Source organism: Cherax quadricarinatus, chromosome 15 (assembly GCF_038502225.1).
Source record: "Cherax quadricarinatus isolate ZL_2023a chromosome 15, ASM3850222v1, whole genome shotgun sequence".
Lineage (NCBI taxonomy): Eukaryota > Metazoa > Arthropoda > Malacostraca > Decapoda > Parastacidae > Cherax > Cherax quadricarinatus.
In genome coordinates, this window is record NC_091306.1 from 22,801,213 (window position 1) to 22,823,000 (window position 21,788).

General features: G+C 39.9%; 1 protein-coding gene across 4 annotated transcripts in view; it reads left to right on the plus strand.

The window, feature by feature from the left end:
- The first annotated feature begins 208 nt into the window (after positions 1–208).
- mRRF2 (mitochondrial ribosome recycling factor 2) overlaps positions 209–21,788 on the plus strand; it is a 103,695-nt gene continuing 82,115 nt past the window's right edge. Inside the window, exons 1-4 of one of the 4 annotated variants that reach the window (XM_070085213.1) lie at positions 209–731; positions 2,783–2,902; positions 16,419–16,512; positions 16,881–16,994. In XM_070085213.1, coding sequence (XP_069941314.1) covers positions 2,783–2,902; positions 16,419–16,512; positions 16,881–16,994 — 328 coding nt within the window. In that variant the 5' untranslated portion in view covers positions 209–731. Of the gene's footprint in view, positions 732–2,782; positions 2,903–16,414; positions 16,513–16,880; positions 16,995–21,788 lie in introns of all 4 variants that reach the window. The other 3 variants (XM_070085215.1, XM_070085214.1, XM_070085216.1) reach the window with 3 other exon arrangements.

Consider the following 21,788-nt stretch of genomic DNA (forward strand, 5'->3'; position numbering starts at 1 on the left):
TTTGGGTTATCCCAGGTTCTCTACACATATGCTGCTATGTATGATAATTTATGTAACTGTATTTGTGTATACCTGAATAAACTTACTTACTTACCATCGAGAAGTCGGGCTCGATACGGCTTTTGCTGTCAGTGGCCCTAATAAACCCCAAGAAAGAAAGAAAGAAAAGGAAGGACTCAATAAGGTCACCCTTGCAAATCCCAATACCAAAAATTAATACTTATGCCGAGGTGACCCTTAACAACAACAATAACAATGCGATGGAAGCTACTGTGGTTCTTTTGGCTTCTGCACCAGCCTTCGTCGGGTGTGGACGTATCTCTCTCGCCTGAACATCAGTAGCAAATTTCCCTCGTTCTCACTGGGACGCTCATCTATTTTACCCGCCGAGCACTCGACAGGAGGGGCACCTGTTCATCGGCTTACTTTTAGCCAGCTCCATTTTTTCAGCTCTGTGGAAAATTCTTTATCGGTCTTGGTGGGAAGCCGGTTACTGAACTCAGGTGGGAGTGTGGGCGTCCCTCTCTGCTGGGGCTTGGCAAGGGCGTCCACCGGATCTAATTGGAAACTTCAAGTTTCTGTCTCTGTTTACAAAGGAACTTTTGTTCCTTTTCTCTCATCGCACAGCCTTGGGCAACAATTTTTCCTCGTACCATCAAGAAACCGGGCTCAGTACAGCTTATGCTGTCAGTGGCCCTGATAAACCCAACAAAGAAGTTACATTACCTACAGTAAGTGAATTTATTCAGGTACACATAAATACAATTATATTAATTATCATGTATAGCAGCATATGTGTAGATTACCTCGGATAACCCCAAAAAAGTCAAAGTGATTTATTTCCATTGGGATCTTTGGACCCCATTGGAAATAAATCACTTAAAGAAATCATATACATCTTTTTGAAGGTTTATTCAGTGTTACTCATCAACCTTTGTAGAAATTCAAAACAACAGTCTGTGAAAACACATATATGTTATATCTAGTATGTAACTCACTTAGCTAAATTAAGGTGTCATTTTTCGAACTCTTCATTTAATACAGTGGAACTCGGTTTTCGTATGCCATAGTTTTCGAGGACTTTTTTTCGTTGAAATTTTGTCCCAGTTTTCGTACATTCACTTGGTTTTCGTACAGTTGAAAATGGTTTGTAACACACTCGTCTGCCTACCTGCGTGACTCGGCCACTCATTTCCTAGAATCGAGCGCCCACACAAAGCATCCCATGCGTTTGTGATTTTGAAGGGCTTGAGGCTGACCCTGATGACCCTATGCCTGTTGTGGAATCTATTGTCTTTGGGGAAGTCCATGGGGTTGGATGTGAATGGCTAGGATGTGGAAGAGTAGGTGGATGACCACAGGTAAGAGCTAACCGCTGAAGAGCTGCAACACCTTCAACTTGAACAGCAACAGACTTCAGCTGAGGAAATTGCTTCAGAGGAGGAGGAAGAGAGAGGGGAGAATGTGCCTTCTTCAGTGATTAAGGACATGTGTGCAAAGTGGCATGAGTTGCAAAGTTTTGTGGAGAAATGTCACCCTAACAAAGCTGTTCCACGCCGTGTCTGCAACATGTTCAATGACAGTGCCTTGTCCCATTTTAGGCAAATCTTAAAGAGACGCCAGAAACAGACCTCTCTGGACAGAGTTTTTGTGTGACAGTGGTCCAGTGACTCGAGCTGGTCCTAGTGCTAGTAAAAAACAGAATACTCCATTCTACTGAATGTACAACAATGCATGCAACCATATGACCTGTCTTTGTAATACTCACTTGTGCTTTATAGTAATCTGTTTACATTAATGTTTTATCACTGATTTCATCATTGCTTAGTTAATCTTAAGTTAATTTTAAGCCAGCCCGTAATGCTATGCATAGTATAAGTGGCTTTGGCATGCTGCTCTTATCTGTATTTTTTTGTACCTCTGTATGTGTGCTCAAATTGTAAATAAATAAATAAATAAATAAATAAACCCTGGATATGGCCTAGATACCTGAATTCCTTATGGATGGGGATTTCCCTTCCAAACAATAACCTCTCCTCCTCTCTCTCCCCTCCTCTGTGTTCCATACACCAACAAGAATCTTCAGTAAAGGTAAAAGTGATGTTAAATGTTCATTTATCCATTTCATGAGTTATTTATAATTATTTATCATTGTATTCTGTATGTAAAACTATAGTTATTCTCTATAAAATGTACTTTTTTTTTTTAATATTTTTGGGTGTCTGGAATGGATTAATTGGATTTACGTTATTTCTCATGGGAAATATTGCTTCAGTTTTCATACGATTAAGTTTTCATCAGACTTTTTCGAATGGATTAATTATGAGAACCGAGGTTCCATTGTAGTTTACAAGGACCCCAGTGCAAATAAGTAAGTTTGTCTGACTTTATTTTGGATTGTCCTAGGTAATTTACACATGTTACCATGTATGATAATTTGTGTAACTGCGTTTATATGTACCGGTGGCCCGTGGCCTGGTGGCAAAAGCTCTCGCTTCACGCGGTGAGTGTCCGGGTTGAAACATTGGGCATGTTTCCTTACATTGGTTGTCTGTGTTCATCCATCAGCAGAATGGGTACCTGGGTGTTAGACTGGTGTGGGTTGCATCCTGGGACAAAATTGACCTAATTTGCTCGAAATGCTCTGCATAACAAGATGCTTTCTATACAGTAATAAGTCATTGATGTCACCTAGGCCTGTATACCTTGTACATGTACTTGTAAAAATAAAGATATATATTATTATACCTGTACCTAAATGAATTACTTTCTATTTTTGCAGATGGTGTTATCAAGAGCAAATAAAGTTGGCTTAATTGGACTAAAGTTTCATTCAAAATTTGTGGAGAAAACAAGAGTGGCAGTCTGTCCTGTGAGATGTCTCTTGCTGCAGAGTTGGCAAGTAATGCTTGTACTTTGTTTACCAATAAAAAGCTTATATGTGCTGTACAGTTGATTTTAATAATGGTGTACATATATCCAGGGTGTTTTATCTCTTGAATTTGAAGTATTTGTTAGTATGAAGTTTTTCCAGTACATTTCAAAATATGTTTACCTGCATCCTTTAATATATATAGATTTAATGTGGACCTTCAGCTTCATGAAATAAAATGGTCATACAAAAACAAAAGATATTCCAATATGTGATGCTTAATATGAGGACAGGCTTCTTGTTTTTTTAGAGTTGATGTATTGATATTTAATCATAGCAGATTCTTGTGCATTTGTAGTTGCATATTTGTAAGGGGTTATTAATTTACAAGAATAGATTTTATTTTTCTTTCAACAAACCAACTAAAGAGGCAACAAGGGGGGGGGGGTGGAGGGGTTGACCTGTATGCCACAAAGTCGCTCATTTCCTCAGAACTACTAAACACCTCAAATGATGTAGTTGAAGTTTTGGTGGTAAATATTGAAAACCAAAACCTTCTCATTGTGGTTGTATACAAGCCTCCAGATGCAACTTTCCAGCATTTCCAGGAGCAGCTTTTGAAAATTGACCACTGTCTGGAAAATCTCCCAACTCCTTCTCCAAACATCTTGCTACTAGGAGATTTGAACCTGAGACACCTAAAATGGAGGAGTGTAGCAAATAATATTTTAGCAGAGATCACCCCAGGAGGCGGCTCGGATGAAAATTCACACAAACATGAGCTGTTAAATTTTTTTTTTTATTATCACACTGGCCGATTCCCACCAGGGCAGGGTGGCCCGAAAAAGAAAAACTTTCACCATCATTCACTCCATCACTGTCTTGCCAGAAGGGTGCTTTACACTACAGTTTTTAAACTGCAACATTAACACCCCTCTTTCAGAGTGCAGGCACTGTACTTCCCATCTCCTGGACTCAAGTCCGGCCTGCCGGTTTCCCTGAACCCCTTCATAAATGTTACTTTGCTCACACTCCAACAGCATGTCAAGTATTAAAAACCATTTGTCTCCATTCACTCCTATCAAACATGCTCACTCATGCCTGCTGGAAGTCCAAGCCCCTCGCACACAAAACCTCCTTTACCCCCTCCCTCCAACCTTTCCTAGGCTGACCCCTACCCCGCCTTCCTTCCACTACAGACTGATACACTCTTGAAGTCATTCTGTTTCGCTCCATTCTCTCTACATGTCCGAACCACCTCAACAATCCTTCATGAGCCCTCTGGACAACAGTTTTGGTAATCCCGCACCTCCTCCTAACTTCCAAACTACGAATTCTCTGCATTATATTCACACCACACATTGCCCTCAGACATGACATCTCCACTGCCTCCAGCCTTCTCCTCACTGCAACGTTCATCACCCATGCTTCACACCCACATAAGAGCGTTGGTAAAACTATACTCTCATACATTCCCCTCTTTGCCTCCAAGGACAAAGTTCTTTGTCTCCAGAGACTCCTAAGTGCACCACTCACCCTTTTCCCCTCATCAATTCTATGATTCACCTCATCTTTCATAGACCCATCCGCTGACACGTCAACTCCCAAATATCTGAATGCATTCACCTCCTCCATACTCTCTTCCTCCAATCTGATATCCAATCTTTCATCACCTAATCTTTTTGTTATCCTCATAACCTTACTCTTTCCTGTATTCACTTTTAATTTTCTTCTTTTGCACACCCTACCAAATTCATCCACCAATCTCTGCAACTTCTCTTCAGAATCTCCCAAGAGCAGAGTGTCATCAGCAATGAACAACTGTGACAACTCCCACTTTGTGTGATTCTTTATCTTTTAACTCCACGCCTCTTGCCAAGACCCTCCCATTTACTTCTCTTACAACCCCATCTATAAATATATTAAACAACCACGGTGACATCACACATCCTTGTCTAAGGCCTACTTTTACTGGGAAATAATTTCCCTCTTTCCTACATACTCTAACTTGAGCCTCACTATCCTCGTAAAAACTCTTCACTGCTTTCAGTAACCTACCTCCTACACCATACACCTGCAACATCTGCCACATTGCCCCCCTATCCACCGTGTCATACGCCTTTTCCAAATCCATAAATGCCACAAAGACCTCTTTAGCCTTATCTAAATACCGTTCACTTATGTGTTTCACTGTAAACACCTGGTCCACACACCCCCTACCTTTCCTAAACCCTCCTTGTTCATCTGCTATCCTATTCTCCATCTTACTCTTAATTCTTTCAATAATAACTCTACCATACACTTTACCAGGTATATTCAACAAACTTTTTTTTATTATCACACTGGCCGATTCCCACCAAGGAAGGGTGGCCCGAAAAAGAAAAACTTTCACCATCATTCACTCCATCACTGTCTTGCCAGAAGGGTGCTTTACACTACAGTTTTTAAACTGCAACATTAACACCCCTCCTTCAGAGTGCAGGCACTGTACTTCCCATCTCCAGGACTCAAGTCCGGCCTGCCGGTTTCCCTGAACCCCTTCATAAATGTTACTTTGCTCACACTCCAACAGCACGTCAAGTATTGAAAACCATTTGTCTCCATTCACTCCTATCAAACACGCTCACGCATGTCTGCTGGAAGTCCAAGCCCCTCGCACACAAAACCTCCTGTACTCCCTCCCTCCAACCTTTCCTAGGCCGACCCCTACCCCGCCTTCCTTCCACTACAGACTGATACACTCTTGAAGTCACTCTGTTTCGCTCCATTCTCTCTACATGTCCGAACCACCTCAACAACCCTTACTCAGCCCTCTGGACAACAGTTTTGGTAATCCCGCACCTCCTCCTAACTTCCAAACTACGAATTCTCTGCATTATATTCACACCACACATTGCCCTCAGACATGACATCTCCACTGCCTTCAGCCTTCTCCTCGCTGCAACATTCATCATCCATGCTTCACACCCATATAAGAGCATTGGTAAAACTATACTCTCATACATTCCCCTCTTTGCCTCCAAGGACAAAGTTCTTTGTCTCCACAGACTCCTAAGTGCACCACTCACCCTTTTCCCCTCATCAATTCTATGATTCACCTCATCTTTCATAGACCCATCCGCTGACACGTCAACTCCTAAATATCTGAATACATTCACCTCCTCCATACTCTCTCCCTCCAATCTTATATCCAATCTTTCATCACCTAATCTTTTTGTTATCCTCATAACCTTACTCTTTCCTGTATTCACTTTTAATTTTCTTCTTTTGCACACCCTACCAAATTCATCCACCAATCTCTGCAACTTCTCTTCAGAATCTCCCAAGAGCATAGTGTCATCAGCAAAGAGCAACTGTGGCAACTCCCACTTTATGTTTGATTCTTTATCTTTTAACTCCATGCCTCTTGCCAAGACCCTCGCATTTACTTCTCTTACAACCCCATCTATAAATATATTAAACAACCACGGTGACATCACACATCCTTGTCTAAGGCCTACTTTTACTGGGAAATAATTTCCCTCTTTCCTACATACTCTAACTTGGGCCTCACTATCCTCGTAAAAACTCTTCACTGCTTTCAGTAACCTACCTCCTACACCATACACCTGCAACATCTGCCACATTGCCCCCCTATCCACCGTGTCATACGCCTTTTCCAAATCCATAAATGCCACAAAGACCTCTTTAGCCTTATCTAAATACTGTTCACTTATATGTTTCACTGTAAACACCTGGTCCACACACCCCCTACCTTTCCTAAAGCCTCCTTGTTCATCTGTTATCCTATTCTCCATCTTACTCTTAATTCTTTCAATAATAACTCTACCATACACTTTACCAGTTATACTCAACAGACTTATCCCCCTATAATTTTTGCACTCTCTTTTGTCCCCTTTGCCTTTATACAAAGGAACTATGCATGCTCTCTGCCAATCCCTAGGTACCTTACCCTCTTCCATGCATTTATTAAATAATTGCACCAACCACTCCAAAACTATATCCCCACCTGCTTTTAACATCCCATCAATCCCAGCTGCCTTACCCCGTTTCATTTTACCTACTGCCTCACGAACTTCCCCCACACTCACAACTGGCTCTTCCTCACTCCTACAAGATGTTATTCCTCCTTGCCCTATACATGAAATCACAGCTTCCCTATCTTCATCAACATTTAACAATTCCTCAAAATATTCCCTCCATCTTCCCAATACCTCTAACTCTCCATTTAATAACTCTCCTCTCCTATTTTTAACTGACAAATTCATTTGTTCTCTAGGCTTTCTTAACTTGTTAATCTCACTCCAAAACTTTTTCTTATTTTCAACAAAATTTGTTGATAACATCTCACCCACTCTCTCATTTGCTCTCTTTTTACATTGCTTCACCTCTCTCTTAACCTCTCTCTTTTTCTCCATATACTCTTCCCTCCTTGCATCACTTCTACTTTGTAAAAACTTCTCATATGCTAACTTTTTCTCCCTTACTACTCTCTTTACATCATCATTCCACCAATCGCTCCTCTTCCCTCCCGCACCCACCTTCCTGTAACCACAAACTTCTGCTGAACACTCCAACACTACATTTTTAAACCTACCCTATACCTCTTCGACCCCATTGCCTATGCTCTCATTAGCCCATCTATCCTCCAATAGCTGTTTATATCTTACCCTAACTGCCTCCTCTTTTAGTTTATAAACCTTCACCTCTCTCTTCCCTGATGCTTCTATTCTCCTTGTATCCCATCTACCTTTTACTCTCAGTATAGCTACAACTAGAAAGTGATCTGTTATATCTGTGGCCCCTCTGTAAACATGTACATCCTGAAGTCTACTCAACTGTCTTTTATCTACCAATACATAATCCAACAAACTACTAAGCATACTCCGGCTGGGATTGAACCCGCTGTCAGAGAGTCTCAAAACTCCAGCCCGGGCTGGAGTTTTGAGACTCTCTGACCGCGGGTTCAATCCCGGCCGGGGTATGGTTTGTTTGCAATCGTGTCATTACGACTTCGTGAGTCAACAAACTACTGTCATTTCGCCCTACATCTTATCTTGTATACTTACTTATCCTCTTTTTCTTAAAATATGTATTACCTATAACTAAACCCCTTTCTATACAAAGTTCATTCAAAGGGCTCCCATTTTCATTTACACCTGGCACCCCAAACTTACCTACCACACCCTCTCTAAAAGTTTCTCCTACTTTAGCATTCAGGTCCCCTACCACAATTACTCTCTCACTTGGTTCAAAGGCTCCTGTACATTCACTTAACATCTCCCAAAATCTCTCTCTCCTCTACTTTCCTCTCTTCGCCAGGTGCATACACGCTTATTATGACCCACTTTTCGCATCCAACCTTTACTTTAATCCACATAATTCTTGAATTTACACATTCATTTTCTCTTTTCTCCTTCCATAACTGATCCTTCAACATTACTGCTACCCCTTCCTTTGCTCTAACTCTCTCAGATACTCCAGATTTAATCCCATTTATTTCCCCCCACCGAAACTCCCTTACCCCCTTCAGCTTTGTTTCGCTTAGCGCCAGGACATCCAACTTCTTTTCATTCATAACATCAGCAATCATCTGTTTCTTGTCATCCGCACTACATCCACGCACATTCAAGCATCCCAGTTTTATAAAGTTTTTCTTCTTCTCTTTTTTAGTAAATGTCTACAGGAGAAGGGGTTACTAGCCCATTGCTCCCGGCATTTTAGTCGCCTCATACGACACGCATGGCTTACGGAGGAAAGATTCTTTTCCACTTCCCCATGGACAATAGAAGAAATAAAGAAGAACAAGAGCTATTTAGAAAAAGGAGAAAAACCTAGATGTATGAATATATATATGCATGTGCGTGTCTGTGAAGTGTGACCAAAGTGTAAGTAGGAGTAACAAGATATCCCTGTTATCTAGCGTGTTTATGAGACAGAAAAAGAAACCAGCAATCCTACCATCATGCAAAACAGTTAAAGGTTTCTGTTTCACAGTCATCTGGCAGGACGGTAGTACTTCCCTGGGTGGTTGCTGTCTACCAACCTACTACCTGTTAAATCTCTGCACCAAATTCACCTTAAACCAGCAAATATTACAGCCTACAAGACTAGAAAATATGCTGGACCTCATCTTCACTAACAATGATGATCTGATACGTAATATAACCATATCAAAGACAGCATAATAGAGGTACTGACATGTATGCACAGGGCTCCTGACCAGCAAAGTGTGATTTGTCATGAGGGTGTCTTCACAAAATTCAATTTCAGTAACAAAAACATACAGTGGGAACAAGTCAACCATGTCCTGAATGAAACACACTAGGAAGATATCCTAAGCAACATAGATCCGAACCTTTGCCTAGAAAAAATAAACTGTGGTTCTTGAGATCTGTGCAAGGCACATTCCATTAAGAAAAAGAAAGAAGATGTAAACTAGAAAGAGAGAGATGCTCCCTAGACAGATGAAGGAGAAGAGTCACAGAGCTGCTGAGAGGGGCCAAGATATCTGAAATATGAAGGAGGCACTGGTTAATGAAATTGCAAATATCAAACTTAAGCTGAAGGAATCTTACAGGAGACAAGAATCTCAGGAAGAACTAGATGCCATAAAGGAAATTGAAAAAATCCAAAATACTTCTTCTCTTATGCCAAATCTAAGGAAAAAACAACATCCAGTATTGGGCCCCTGCTTAGGCGAGATGGGACATACACAGATGACAGCCAAGAAATGAGTGAGATACTAAAGTCCCAATACGACTCAGTGTTCAGCAAGTCACTGCCCAGACTAAGAGTTGACAATCCCAATGAATTCTTTATGAACGAGACCCAAAATTTGGTTATCTCAAAAATCTTGGATATTATCCTAACACCATAAGACTTTGAGAAGGCAATTAATGACAAGCCCATGCACTCTGCCCCAGGCCCATACTTGTGGAATTCCATGTTCATCAAGAACTGCAAGAAGCCTCTGTCACATGCCTTCAGCATTCTGTGGAGAGGAAGCATGGACACGGGTCATCCCCCACACACTAAAAACAACAGAAATGGCCCCACTCTTCAAAGGTGGCTGTAAAGCAGTTGCAAAGAACTACAGACCGATAGCACTAACATCCCCTATCATAAAAATCTTTGAAAGTGTTCTAAGAAGCAAGAATGCCAACCACCTAGATACCCATCAGTTACACAACCCAGGGTAACACTGGTTTAGAGTAGGTCAGTCCTGCCCATCCCAGCTACTGGATCACTATGACAAGGTCCTGGATGCTGTAAAGGATAAACAAAATACAGATGTAGTATACACAGACTTTGCAAAAGCTTTCGACAGGTGCGGCCTTGGTGTAATAGTGCACAAAATGCGTGATAAAGGAATAACAAGAAAAGCTGATAGATGGCTCTATAATTTCCTGACAGATAGAACACAAAGAGTAATAGTAAACAGAGTAAAGTCTGAGGCCGCTATGGTGAAAAGCTCTGTTCCACGACGCACAGTACGTGTACAGTGGAACCCCAAATATTGGCCGCTGCATTTATCGGCTGATTCATATTTAGGCAGATTTTTGGGTGGAAATTTTGCTCCATATTTTGGCTGGTGCCATGTAAATCGTCTGTATTATACGCATCAGCCTGCCTCCTGCTGGGATGCCGCGCATAAGTGAGTCAGTCTCCCTGTGTCTCTTGGTGAATGAGCATATACTCCGTACATTCATCCAAACATTTCTGTAAAATCCATTGGTTTTTGTGCTTGTTTATCAAGTGCGACAGTGAAATAAGCCACCATGGGCACAAAGTTCAGAATGCCATCCATTTGGTAAAGAAAGTGAGAAATGCAATTGAATTTAAGAAAGAAGTTTGAGAGTGGTGTGCAGGTGCTGGAATTTGCCAGGATGTATGTGAAATCCAAATCAACAATCACTTCCATCCTGGCAAAGAAAGAACAAATCAGGGAAGCTGATGTGGCGAAAGGGGTAAACGTGTTAATGAAAAAGGAGATCAAAAGCAGTGGAAGATGTGAAGTTGTTGTTGTGGATCAGCGAGAAACACTTAATGGGAGGTAGTGTTTCAGAGACATTCATTTGTGAAGGGGCAAAGCAGTTGCATGCGGATCTCGTAAAGAAAATACCTGGAAATAGTGTTGATGTTAGTGAATTTAAGGCCAGCAGAGGCTGGTTTGACAGATTTAAGAAACGTAGTGGCATACACAGTGTTGTAAGGCATGGCGAGGCTGCAAGTTCAGACAAACATGCGGCTGAAAAATTTGTGCAGGAATTCAAGGGGTACGTAGAGACTGAAAAATTCCAACCCCAACAAGTGTTCAGTTGTGATGAAACAGGCCTATTTTCGAGGAAAATGACAAAGAGGACCTACATCATGTAGGAGGAAAAGGCACTGCCAGGACACAGGCCTATGAAGGATAGGCTAACTCTTTTGTTCTGTGTTAATGCTAGTGGGGATTTCAAAGTGAAGCCTATACTGTTGTATCACTCTGAAAATCCCAGTGTTTTCAAGAAAAACAATATCATCAAGAGTAGATTGACTGGGTCCATGAAGTGTTTGGCCCGAGTGTGAAAAAATACCTCCAGGAAAATAAATTGCCACTCAAGTGCCTCCTGGTAATGGACAATGCTCCTGCTCATCCTTCAGACTTGGAAGACCTATTGTTTGAGGAGTGTAAGTTCATCACAGTGAAGTTCCTGCCTCCTAACACCACTCCTTTCATCCAGCCCATGAACCAGCAGGTCATTTCAAACTTCAAAAAAACTACACAAAAGAAATGTTTCACATGTGCTTTGAAGTGATCTCGGACACTGAATTGACCCTAAGAGAGTTCTGGAAGAATCACTTCAGTATCTACAACTGCATAAGCCTTATAGGTAAGGCTTAGCAGGGAGTGACTTCCAGGACTTTGAACCCTTCTTGGAGAAAATTGTGGCCAGAATATGTCCTCGAGAGCAATTTTGAAGGGTTTGAAGCTGACCCTGACCTCCTTACGCCTGTTATGGAATCTGTAGTGTCTTTGGGGAAGTCCATGGGGTTGGATGTGAGTGATGAGGATGTGGAAGAGTTGGTGGAGGACCACAGGGAAGATCTAACCACTGAAGAGCTGCAACATCTTCAACTGGAAGAACATCAGATCACAGCTGAGGAGCTTGCTTCAGAAGAGGAGGAAGAGAGAGGAAAGGAGGTACCTTCTTCAGAGATTAAGGAGATTTGTGCAGTGTGGAGTAGGGTGCAAGCTTTTGCTGAGAAATATCACCCTGACCAAGCTGAAACAAGCCATATCTGCAACATGTTCAGTGACAAAACCTTGGCCCACTTCAGGCAAATCTTATAGGTGCCAGAAACAGAGCTCTCTGGACAGATATTTTGTGCAACAGGGGTCCAGTGACTCTCAAGCTGGTCCTAGTGCCATTAAAAGACAAAGAAGGGAAGTAACCCCAGAGAGGGACTTGTTGCCTGAAGTCATTGTGGAGGGGGATTCTCCTTCCAAACAATAACCCCAACTCCCTCTCCCCTCCTCGCCTTCTTCCATATGCCTACGAGTCTTCAATAAAGGTATGTAATGTTTATATATATTTATATTTATTTATCATTGTTTTGTGTATGTAAAACTATAGTTAAATTTTACAAAATGTATTTTTTTTTTTTTGGGTGTCTGGAACAAGTTAATTGTAATTACATTAATTCTTATGGGAAATATTGCTTCGAATTTAGGCCGTTTCGAATTTAGGCTGACCTTCTGGAATGGATCACGGCTGATATTCGGGGTTCCACTGTACTTGCTTCCATTCTATTCCTCATCCTCATATCTCACGTAGACAGAAATATAAGCCATAGCTCCGTGTCGTCCTTTGCGGATGACACCTGGATTGTCATGACAGTGACCTCCATCGCAGACACTGCAAGACTCCAAGGGCATACGACAAATTCTAACCATACAGTACAGCAAAAAAGTAATGTTAAGGACCTGGGAGTGATAATGTCAAAGGATCTCACCTTCAAAGACCACAACAGTGTATCTACCGCATCTGCTAGGAAAATGATAGGATGGATAATGAGAACCTTCGAAACTAGGAACACCAAGCCCATGATGATTCTCTTCAAATCGCTTGTGCCCTCTAGGCTAGAATACTGCCATACACTAACTGCTCCCTTCAAGGCAGGCAAAATTGCTGACCTGGAGTGTACAAAGAACTTTCACAGCACACATAAGTACAATAAGGCACCTAAATTACTGGGATCGGTTGAAGACCCTTGATCTGTATTCCCTGGAGTGCAGGTTAGAGAGATACATCATAATATACACTTGGAAAATCCTAGAGGGGTTAGTACCAAACTTGCACACGAAAATCACTCCCTATTAAAGCAAAGACTCGGCAGGAGATGCAGCATTCCCCCAGTGAAAAGCAGGGGCACCACAATTACACTGAGAGACAACACGATAAGTGTCCAGGACCCAAGACTGTTCAGCTGCCTCCCAGTATACATAAGGGAATTACCAATAGACCTCTGGCTGTCTTCAAGAAGGCACTGAACAGGCACCTAAAGTTAGTACCTGACCAACCGGGCTGTGATTCGTACATCAGTTTGCTTGCAGCCAGCAGTAACTGCCTGGTTGATCAGACCCTGATCCACCACGAGGCCTGGTCTCAGACTGTGCTGTGGGTGCGGTGACCCCCAAAACCCTCTCCATGTAAACTTCATGTATCCCACCAAGGCAGGTTGGCCCAAAAAGAAAAACAAAAGTTTATCTTTTTACCTTCAGTAATGTACATGTCTCCCTCAACATTCACGTTTTCAACTTTCATGGGCTTCACACATTCGCGAATTTCCAACCGCCAAATTCCCAGCCACCAAATTCCCAGCCGCCAAATCATATTTAAGTTTCTCGCCACCTGCGAGTCCCTCCGACCCTCCCTCCGACCCCCACAACTGGCAGCCAGCCCTCCCACCACTCAGTGTGGTGAGTGTTTTGTTTGTTCATTATTTGCTATTAAACTACAGTATAAATAATGTAAACCCATTCATGACTGCATATTGGAATGGCTATTCGGACAGGTATTAGACGGTGACATCATGTGTTTACTCTTGAACACTGCAAAGAATTAAACATTTCTGCTACAGCTAATAATAACAATAGTAATAATAATAATAATAATAATAATAATAATAATAATAATAATAATAATAATAAAAAATATGATATAATTGAAGAAGGAAATTGTACAAAAATACGAGGGAGTGGTTGACACATCGTCAGTGTGACTTTGTTTATGCTGGAGTGAACATTAGTCTCCCTACTCTTCCAAACATTTCACAATAATTAATTGTGTTTGGCGCTTGTAGATTGAGTGTGACTGGAGTGGTAGAGGCAGTGATTGAGGCAATGGTATTTAATAACATACATGTTAATAATAATACATGTTATTAATAATATGTACTATTATTATTTATAACATATATGTTATTAATACCACTGCCTCAGCCGCTGAATTATTGTGAAATGTTTGGAAGAGCAGGGAGACTAATGTTCACTCCAGCATAAACAAAGTCACACTGACGATGTGTCAACCACTCCCTTGTATTTTTGTACAATTTCCTTCTTCAATTATATCATATTTATTATTATTATTATTATTATTATTATTATTATTATTATTATTATTATTATTATTATTACTATTGTTATTATTAGCAATAACAGAAATGTTCGATTCTTTGCAGTGTTCAAGAGTAAACACATGATGTCACCGTCTAATACCTTTCCTAATAGCCATTCCAATATGCAGTCATGAATGGGTTTACATTATTTATTCTATAGTTTAATAGCAAATAATGAACAAACAAAACACTCACCACACTGAGTGGTGGGAGGGCTGGCTGCCAGTTGCGGGGATCGGAGGGAGGGTAGTAGGGACTCGCAGTGGTGGAGGCATTGGTGGAGGCATTGGTGGAGGCAGTGGTGGAGTCTGTGGTATTTAACAACATACATGTTATTAACATACGTTATTAAAGCATAACGTATATATTTTGTACAATTTACGACGTTTTCATGTATTTTATGATTATTCATGGTTCAACAAGTTAAGGAAGCAGTATTGTAATATATTTCCCTACAATATATTGGGGCACCAAACATTCACGGTTTTTCAACATTCGCGAGGCTCTTGATCCCCTAACCCTCGCGAATGTTGAGGAAGATCTGTATACAGTTGAAGGGGTTACTAGCTCCTTGATCCCGACATTTTAGTTGCCTCTTACGACACGCATGGCTTACGGAGGAAGAATTATGTTCCACTTCCCCATGGAAATAAGAGGAAATAAACAAGGAGAACTAGTGTATATACAGCCTCTCCTCACTTAGCAACATACTCGTTTACCAACGCCTCAGACTTACGACAGGCTCTCTGACCAGTATTTATACCTAAAAAATGTATATTAGAGCTGATTTCCTCAATTCTGTTTATTACAATATACTGTACACTGCTGTATAAACATTTAAAAATATACCAGAAATGTTATAAATGGTCTAAAGGTGACATTAAAACAGTATCAAAGATGGTTGACACAAATCCACTATGATTATAGTATGCTCCTCGTTTAGCGACGAATTCGTTTACCAATGGGGTCTTGGGTCCCTATCTTCGTCGTTAAGCAAGGGGAGGCTGTATATGCTTGTACCTGCATGTGTAGTGTGGCCTAAGTGTATGCAGAAGTAGCAAGATGTAAATGAAATCTTGCATGTGTATCAGACAGAAAAAAGTCACCAGCAATCCTACCATAATGTAAAACAATTACAGGCTTCCATTTTGCACTCACTTGGCAGGATGGTAGCACCTCCCTGGGCAATTGCTGTCTGCTAACCTACTACCTAAAACAAGAAAAGTTATTCTACTTATTTGAAGCACTTAATATACTTACGTAATACAGTACATGTACTACATACTGTACCATGTAATGGAACCCTTCCATCGGTAATTTATAGGGTTAACATCAGTAGAGCTAGTACCCTTACATGACTGGAGATAGTACTGTGGAAAAAGACACTGTGTTCCTTCTGTTTATGATTCATATAAACATTTCTTGCTTATATTCAAACCACAACTTCATTGATGATCTGCACTACAATCTCAAATTTTTATTGTCTGAGATAGAATACATTTTTTTGAAAAGCCTCTGGGCTTCGTAAGATATCAGTTTTGTAAGCCACATGTTTGACGTAAATTCCCAGAGCCACATATTTAACCAAAAATAGCTGAAAATAAATGTCTTTGGAGGTAAATTTATCACAGCACTGTTGTGCATTATTACTGTATACACTAATCCTTAAACTGTCCAAACGTAGATCTGCGTTCACGTGCGTAGCGCTCCGACCTTTATTTTCTCCATTTGAAAGCATGTAAAAAAAAAATGTATATCTACTTTCAGAGGCCTCCCCACACACGTGGACGTAGATTTGCATTTGGACAGTTAGGGTTAATTAATAGGAACTAGTTGTGATGAAATATATATGTTAATGAGATCCTTCCTGATCTTTAGGCAGTCTACATCACATCCAGCTAATAGTGCCCAAGCAAACGATCTCAAAAATCTCGACAAAATTCGCAACATTGGCATCATGGCACATATTGATGCAGGTAAGTGGGACTCATCCAGTGGGAAAGTTTAGAAAATTTTTTAAGTTTTATAATCATTATGATGAACTAAATAATCATAAGGTTTCATTAATGTCTAAATATTTTCATGCATTGTTTTTCAACTGATGCTTTCTTTTTATATTTTGTTCTCAAATTCATTCCATTTTTGTGATCATTGCTTCCTTTCATTTATTATCTCAGATATACAGAGTATCAATACCATATGCCTGACACAGAATGCTTGATAGAGAACTGTTCATGCATCATAACTTGTTGTTTTGTGCAGAATACTTGATATAGTATACATTTTGTTCTTTTGCATGTCTCACCCTCCTGTCCTCCACAACCTTAATATTTTTCTGTGACAGGAAAGACAACAACCACTGAACGCATGCTGTTCTATAGTGGTTTCACAAAAACTGTTGGTGAGGTTCATGATGGAGATACAATTATGGATTACATGGAACAGGAACGAGAAAGAGGCTAGTACAATATTGTATTTTATGCATGCACATTGCTCTTTTATATATATACAGTGGAACCTCTACTTGCGAGCGTGTCCACGTGCAAGTTTTTCCAAATACGATTTTTTGCTTCTATACGCGAGCAAAATTTCCACAAGCGAGCAGACCTCAAGGCGGGTTTCATGACACTGGTGAGGGGCTCGTGCTCTGGATCTCGGGAATTGTATCTCATTTGTTTGTTGGACTATCTTATTGAAACTTGGGCAATGTATGATGGAAAGATGCTTCTTAACGTGCACCAAAAATGAGAGAAATCTAAGCATAAATAATAGAGTTCACTTCTCAGCAGTTAGCCACCCCTTAGCGGTAATTTCGAATGGTTTTAATGGTTATATTCTCGTTTTTTGGGTCTAATTTGATGGAATGGAAGATATATTACAGAAATAGATATGATTTTGATTGCTTTCGTGATGAAAAGTGCCTTGAAATTGAGCTCAGACTAGGAGAAATGGTCCACTGCTTGGCTGTTTCAGAGTAAACAAATGACGTCACTGTCCATTCCAATATGCAGTCATGAATGGGTTGACATTATTTATACAATTATTGCAATAAGGAATAACAGTAAATCTTATATTTTTTGTTTGAATAAAAATTACAAATTATTTATATAATAATAATACCTAGGTAGTAGGTTGGTAAACAGCAACCGCCCAGGGAGGTACTACTGTCCTGCCAAGTGAGTGTACAACGAAAGCCTGTAATTGCTTTACATGATGGTAGGATTGCTGGTGTCTTTTGTCTGTCTCATAAACATGCAAAATTTCAGGTATGTCTTGTTACTTCTACTTGCACTTAGGTCACACTACACATACATTTACAAGCATATATATACACACCTCTCTAGGTATTCTTCTATTTTCTTTCTAGTTCTTGTTCTTGTTTATTTCCTCTTATCTCCATGGGGAAGTGGAACAGAATTCTTCCTCCGTAAGCCATGCGTGTTGTAAGAGGCGACTAAAATGCTGGGAGCAAGGGGCTAGTAACCCCTTCTCCTGTGTATATTACTAAATTTGAAAGGAGAAACTTTGGTTTTTTCTTTTGGGCCACCCTGCCTCGGTGGGATACGGCCGGTGTGTTGAAAGAAAGATCTCCATGGGGTGTCGTGGGGTTCGAAAGGAGATAACGAGGGTTGAAGATATACGCACTTGTTGGATGGTAACATTATATTGCAGAATGTGAGAAAGGGGAGCCCAACCTGCCGTGTGTTGCCTGGTAGACCTATGCGTGGACTGAGGAAGTTACAGAGGTACTCGCGCACATATGCGCATCACGTGACGTCACACAAACTGGTCCCTAGGCCTAATAAGGTATCATATATATAAAACATATGGATGGTACTATGATACTCAGATAAGCTATACAACACATGTAAGGGATCAGCAACTATGCTGACAGCTCGGTCATGTTACGTATGTCGTCTCGACATACACTACTATTCTATAGGCTGAACAGGCAGGTGGTCCTGGGCTGATTCTATACAATAACAAAGACATATGTAACTTAGAACTAATGGATGGTATCATAATGGATGTTAACATAATGAGTTTTAACGTAATGGGTGTTAACATAATACATTACGAATTATAAGTACAAGCCATATTACTATAATAAAGGATGGAATTGACCGATCGATCTGTATTCATGCACTCTACGGATTCTGAGGAAGAATAAATACATTTACAAAGTGAAGTAATTAACAGTAAGGCAAATCTGGTGCACACAGATCGTTACTGTTAACTTCTCAGAATTCGGAGGGAACGTGAACACAAAAAAAAATTTTTGAAGACTGATCAGCTGATAACAAAACACACAGTTGAGAACTTCATTCATCTTGGACATCTAATTATACAGACTATGTACATTTAAACCCAACTCTGCGAGGGTAAGATTTACATAAGCAGAATGGTTATCATCTTTGGGTGGATCGAATTCTTCTGCAATGGCTAACACATGCCTTGACTGAGGACGATCTGAACGAGTATCTACAAAAGATACAGCCACATTCACAAGTGACTGTGGAATTACTAACTGGTATGCTGTTCTGCTTGGAGTACTCAACTCTGCTGTTGGATACAGTAATTCTTGGCTTATTACAAAGTCACTAATGGGTGCTGGTGGCTTCACAGTCAGAATAAGATCTTCCTGGAGCAGGAATCGAATCACCAGACCACATGGCATCTGTTCTTTCTTACTGGAGGAATGAACAAACTCGGTGGAGTGGATGACTCTCCCCGGTTGAAAAAAATAATGCTATAACACGCAATATGAGCAAGGGAGAATGGATCTACTATCTCTCACTGCAAGCACGGGAAAAGAAATGAACATGGTCAACAATGCAGATATTCAGTCTGAGTCACACACAGTGACACGAGGTATCAACTGTAAAGAAACTACACTTACAAACGTTAACAACACGTGAAAGTTACTCGAGAAATAACTTTACAATGCACGGATTACTGTCAACGAGGATGGCATCACCATCTGGAACACAAGGGACAATAACAACACTCAAGTGAGTACACTAACCACAGAAATGTCTTTCTGCAGTGGCTTGTGGCATCAGCAACAGATGGCATAACTCATTGCAAGTAAAGTTCTTCTCAAAGCATCCCCTGGGAAGGAACGAATACTTGAACAAGTTGCCATCGCAGGGATAGAAGTCTCAGCACCCAGGGTTGTCTGAGGTTCCTCTGAAACCCAAGGTAACTGTACACTATACTGCGTGCACGATATTGTGGCTGGAATCCAGACAGGAGTGACAGTATTACTAGTGCCTGACCACTCGGCTACATTAATAAGTAATAAACGAATCTATGGGAGCTTAATCTGAGCTTCACATTTCACAGCACTTTAACAAATCTCAGATACAAGCTGTGAGAACAAACACATTGCTCCAGGGCTAGGTATTGTCTTTCAGTCAGTAAGGAAATATTGGTACTGTGGACTGATTCATATTGACTTTGACTGGCATGATACACTAAGTGAACAATCAAAAGTGACTGGAACATCTTCTCAGGGAACTTACTAAAGGACATAAAGGCAAGAAAAATAGAGAGAATGACACAATAAGCTTAAACGGGAAGAAATTACTTATTTAAAAAATAAGTCACACTGTAGCAAGGAGAACTCACATGAAAATAAAAAAATTACTCAACTGGATAAGAAACACTTTGAAAATCAAGAGAAATTGTACTTTACTCAAATCAAATTTACTCAGATTTACTTTAAATTGAATTAATGGCACAGTGAGTTGTCTTTACTCTCAATGCAATAAGGAAATTCAACAATAAAATGATAAATCAATCAAGAATGTTAAAATGGAATCAATAAAGCTTGTGCAAAATTAAAACAAACTGGGAAAACAATTCACTAAAAATAAAATAAAATGACACACAAAGAATAAAATATTATGCACAGAACAGAGCATATGAAACTGCACTGAAATAAACTGTAGCAATATTGCAAATAACTATTACTAATCAAAAATACTGCACAACACTACATAAAAACTTCTGAAAGAAAATTTTTAATGGCAACACAATGTTTACACAAGAATTATTGTAAAATGAGTCAGTGTTGCAGTGATAAAAAAAAATTACACACAAGAAAATACAGTTTACAAGAAAAAAAAAATATATCATCAAGGAATGAACTGACTGAACACTTTAACTCTTAATTGCAGCTTAAGCAAACACTTACTGAACAAGCAAAAGAATGATTTACTTTAAAAGAAGAACTTAAAAATTGCACTAAGAGTGAATTTGTTCAATGAAATATAAAAATAATAGATGCAAAAACACAGAACAAAAAGGTTTGAACACTTACAGTGATGCAGAACACAACATATCAATATAAACACATTACTATAAGTTTCTTGCAATGAAACTTGAGGTATGAAAATTTGGAAAATAATTGTCTTGCTTCAACAAAATAATGGCACTATTGTCTGTGGAGTTAAGACAAATTAGACACTGGCTAAATGAAAAAAAGTAACACAAGAATGTTGAACACATAGAAGAAAAAAAATAGCAAATGAATTAAAATAAAAACAGCAAGAATACACAAATGCTGGGAGAAAAAAAAATAACTGAGACAACAGTGAGTTGTGATGCAGAATATAAGGTAACAAGTTACTGAATTACTTCACTGTATAAATTACTAGACAAGGAACACAATACTGTGAACACAAGATAATTGTGAAGTGTAAACACAGTTATACTGCTTATATATTGCACACAACAAGGAAAAACATTAAAGTACTTCAAGTATATAAAAAAAAATGAACACAACACAACAGACAAAATAAAGCACGAAAATTAACACTGAAGAAATAAGAAAAAAAAAAATATTGCAAACAGTATATAATGAACACTGAGTCTAATCAAGAGTCACTGAATGTCACTAAGAAATCACTGGAAACACACAAAAAAAATGTTTCAACACTCGCAAATGTGTCTATGAAAAAATATTATTCATTAACACTGTAGTGACGTTGTAGAATGGGGTTGATGGTAGTGGTGGAGTCTCGTGGCTGGCGGCATTCCTACTCCACACGTGATGCCTCGAAGAATTTGCACTTAAATTGATGGTGGACTCATGCAGGAGGCTTTTACGATGGCGCAAACTGACGAAGGAACACTCTTGGCTCTTGACCCCCTATGTGGTCCGTAAAATATGATGCTAGAACCCGTAATAAGGGTACAAAAACAGTGGTAGTGGGTGAGGTGGATGGTTGAGGCAGCGCGGTGGTGA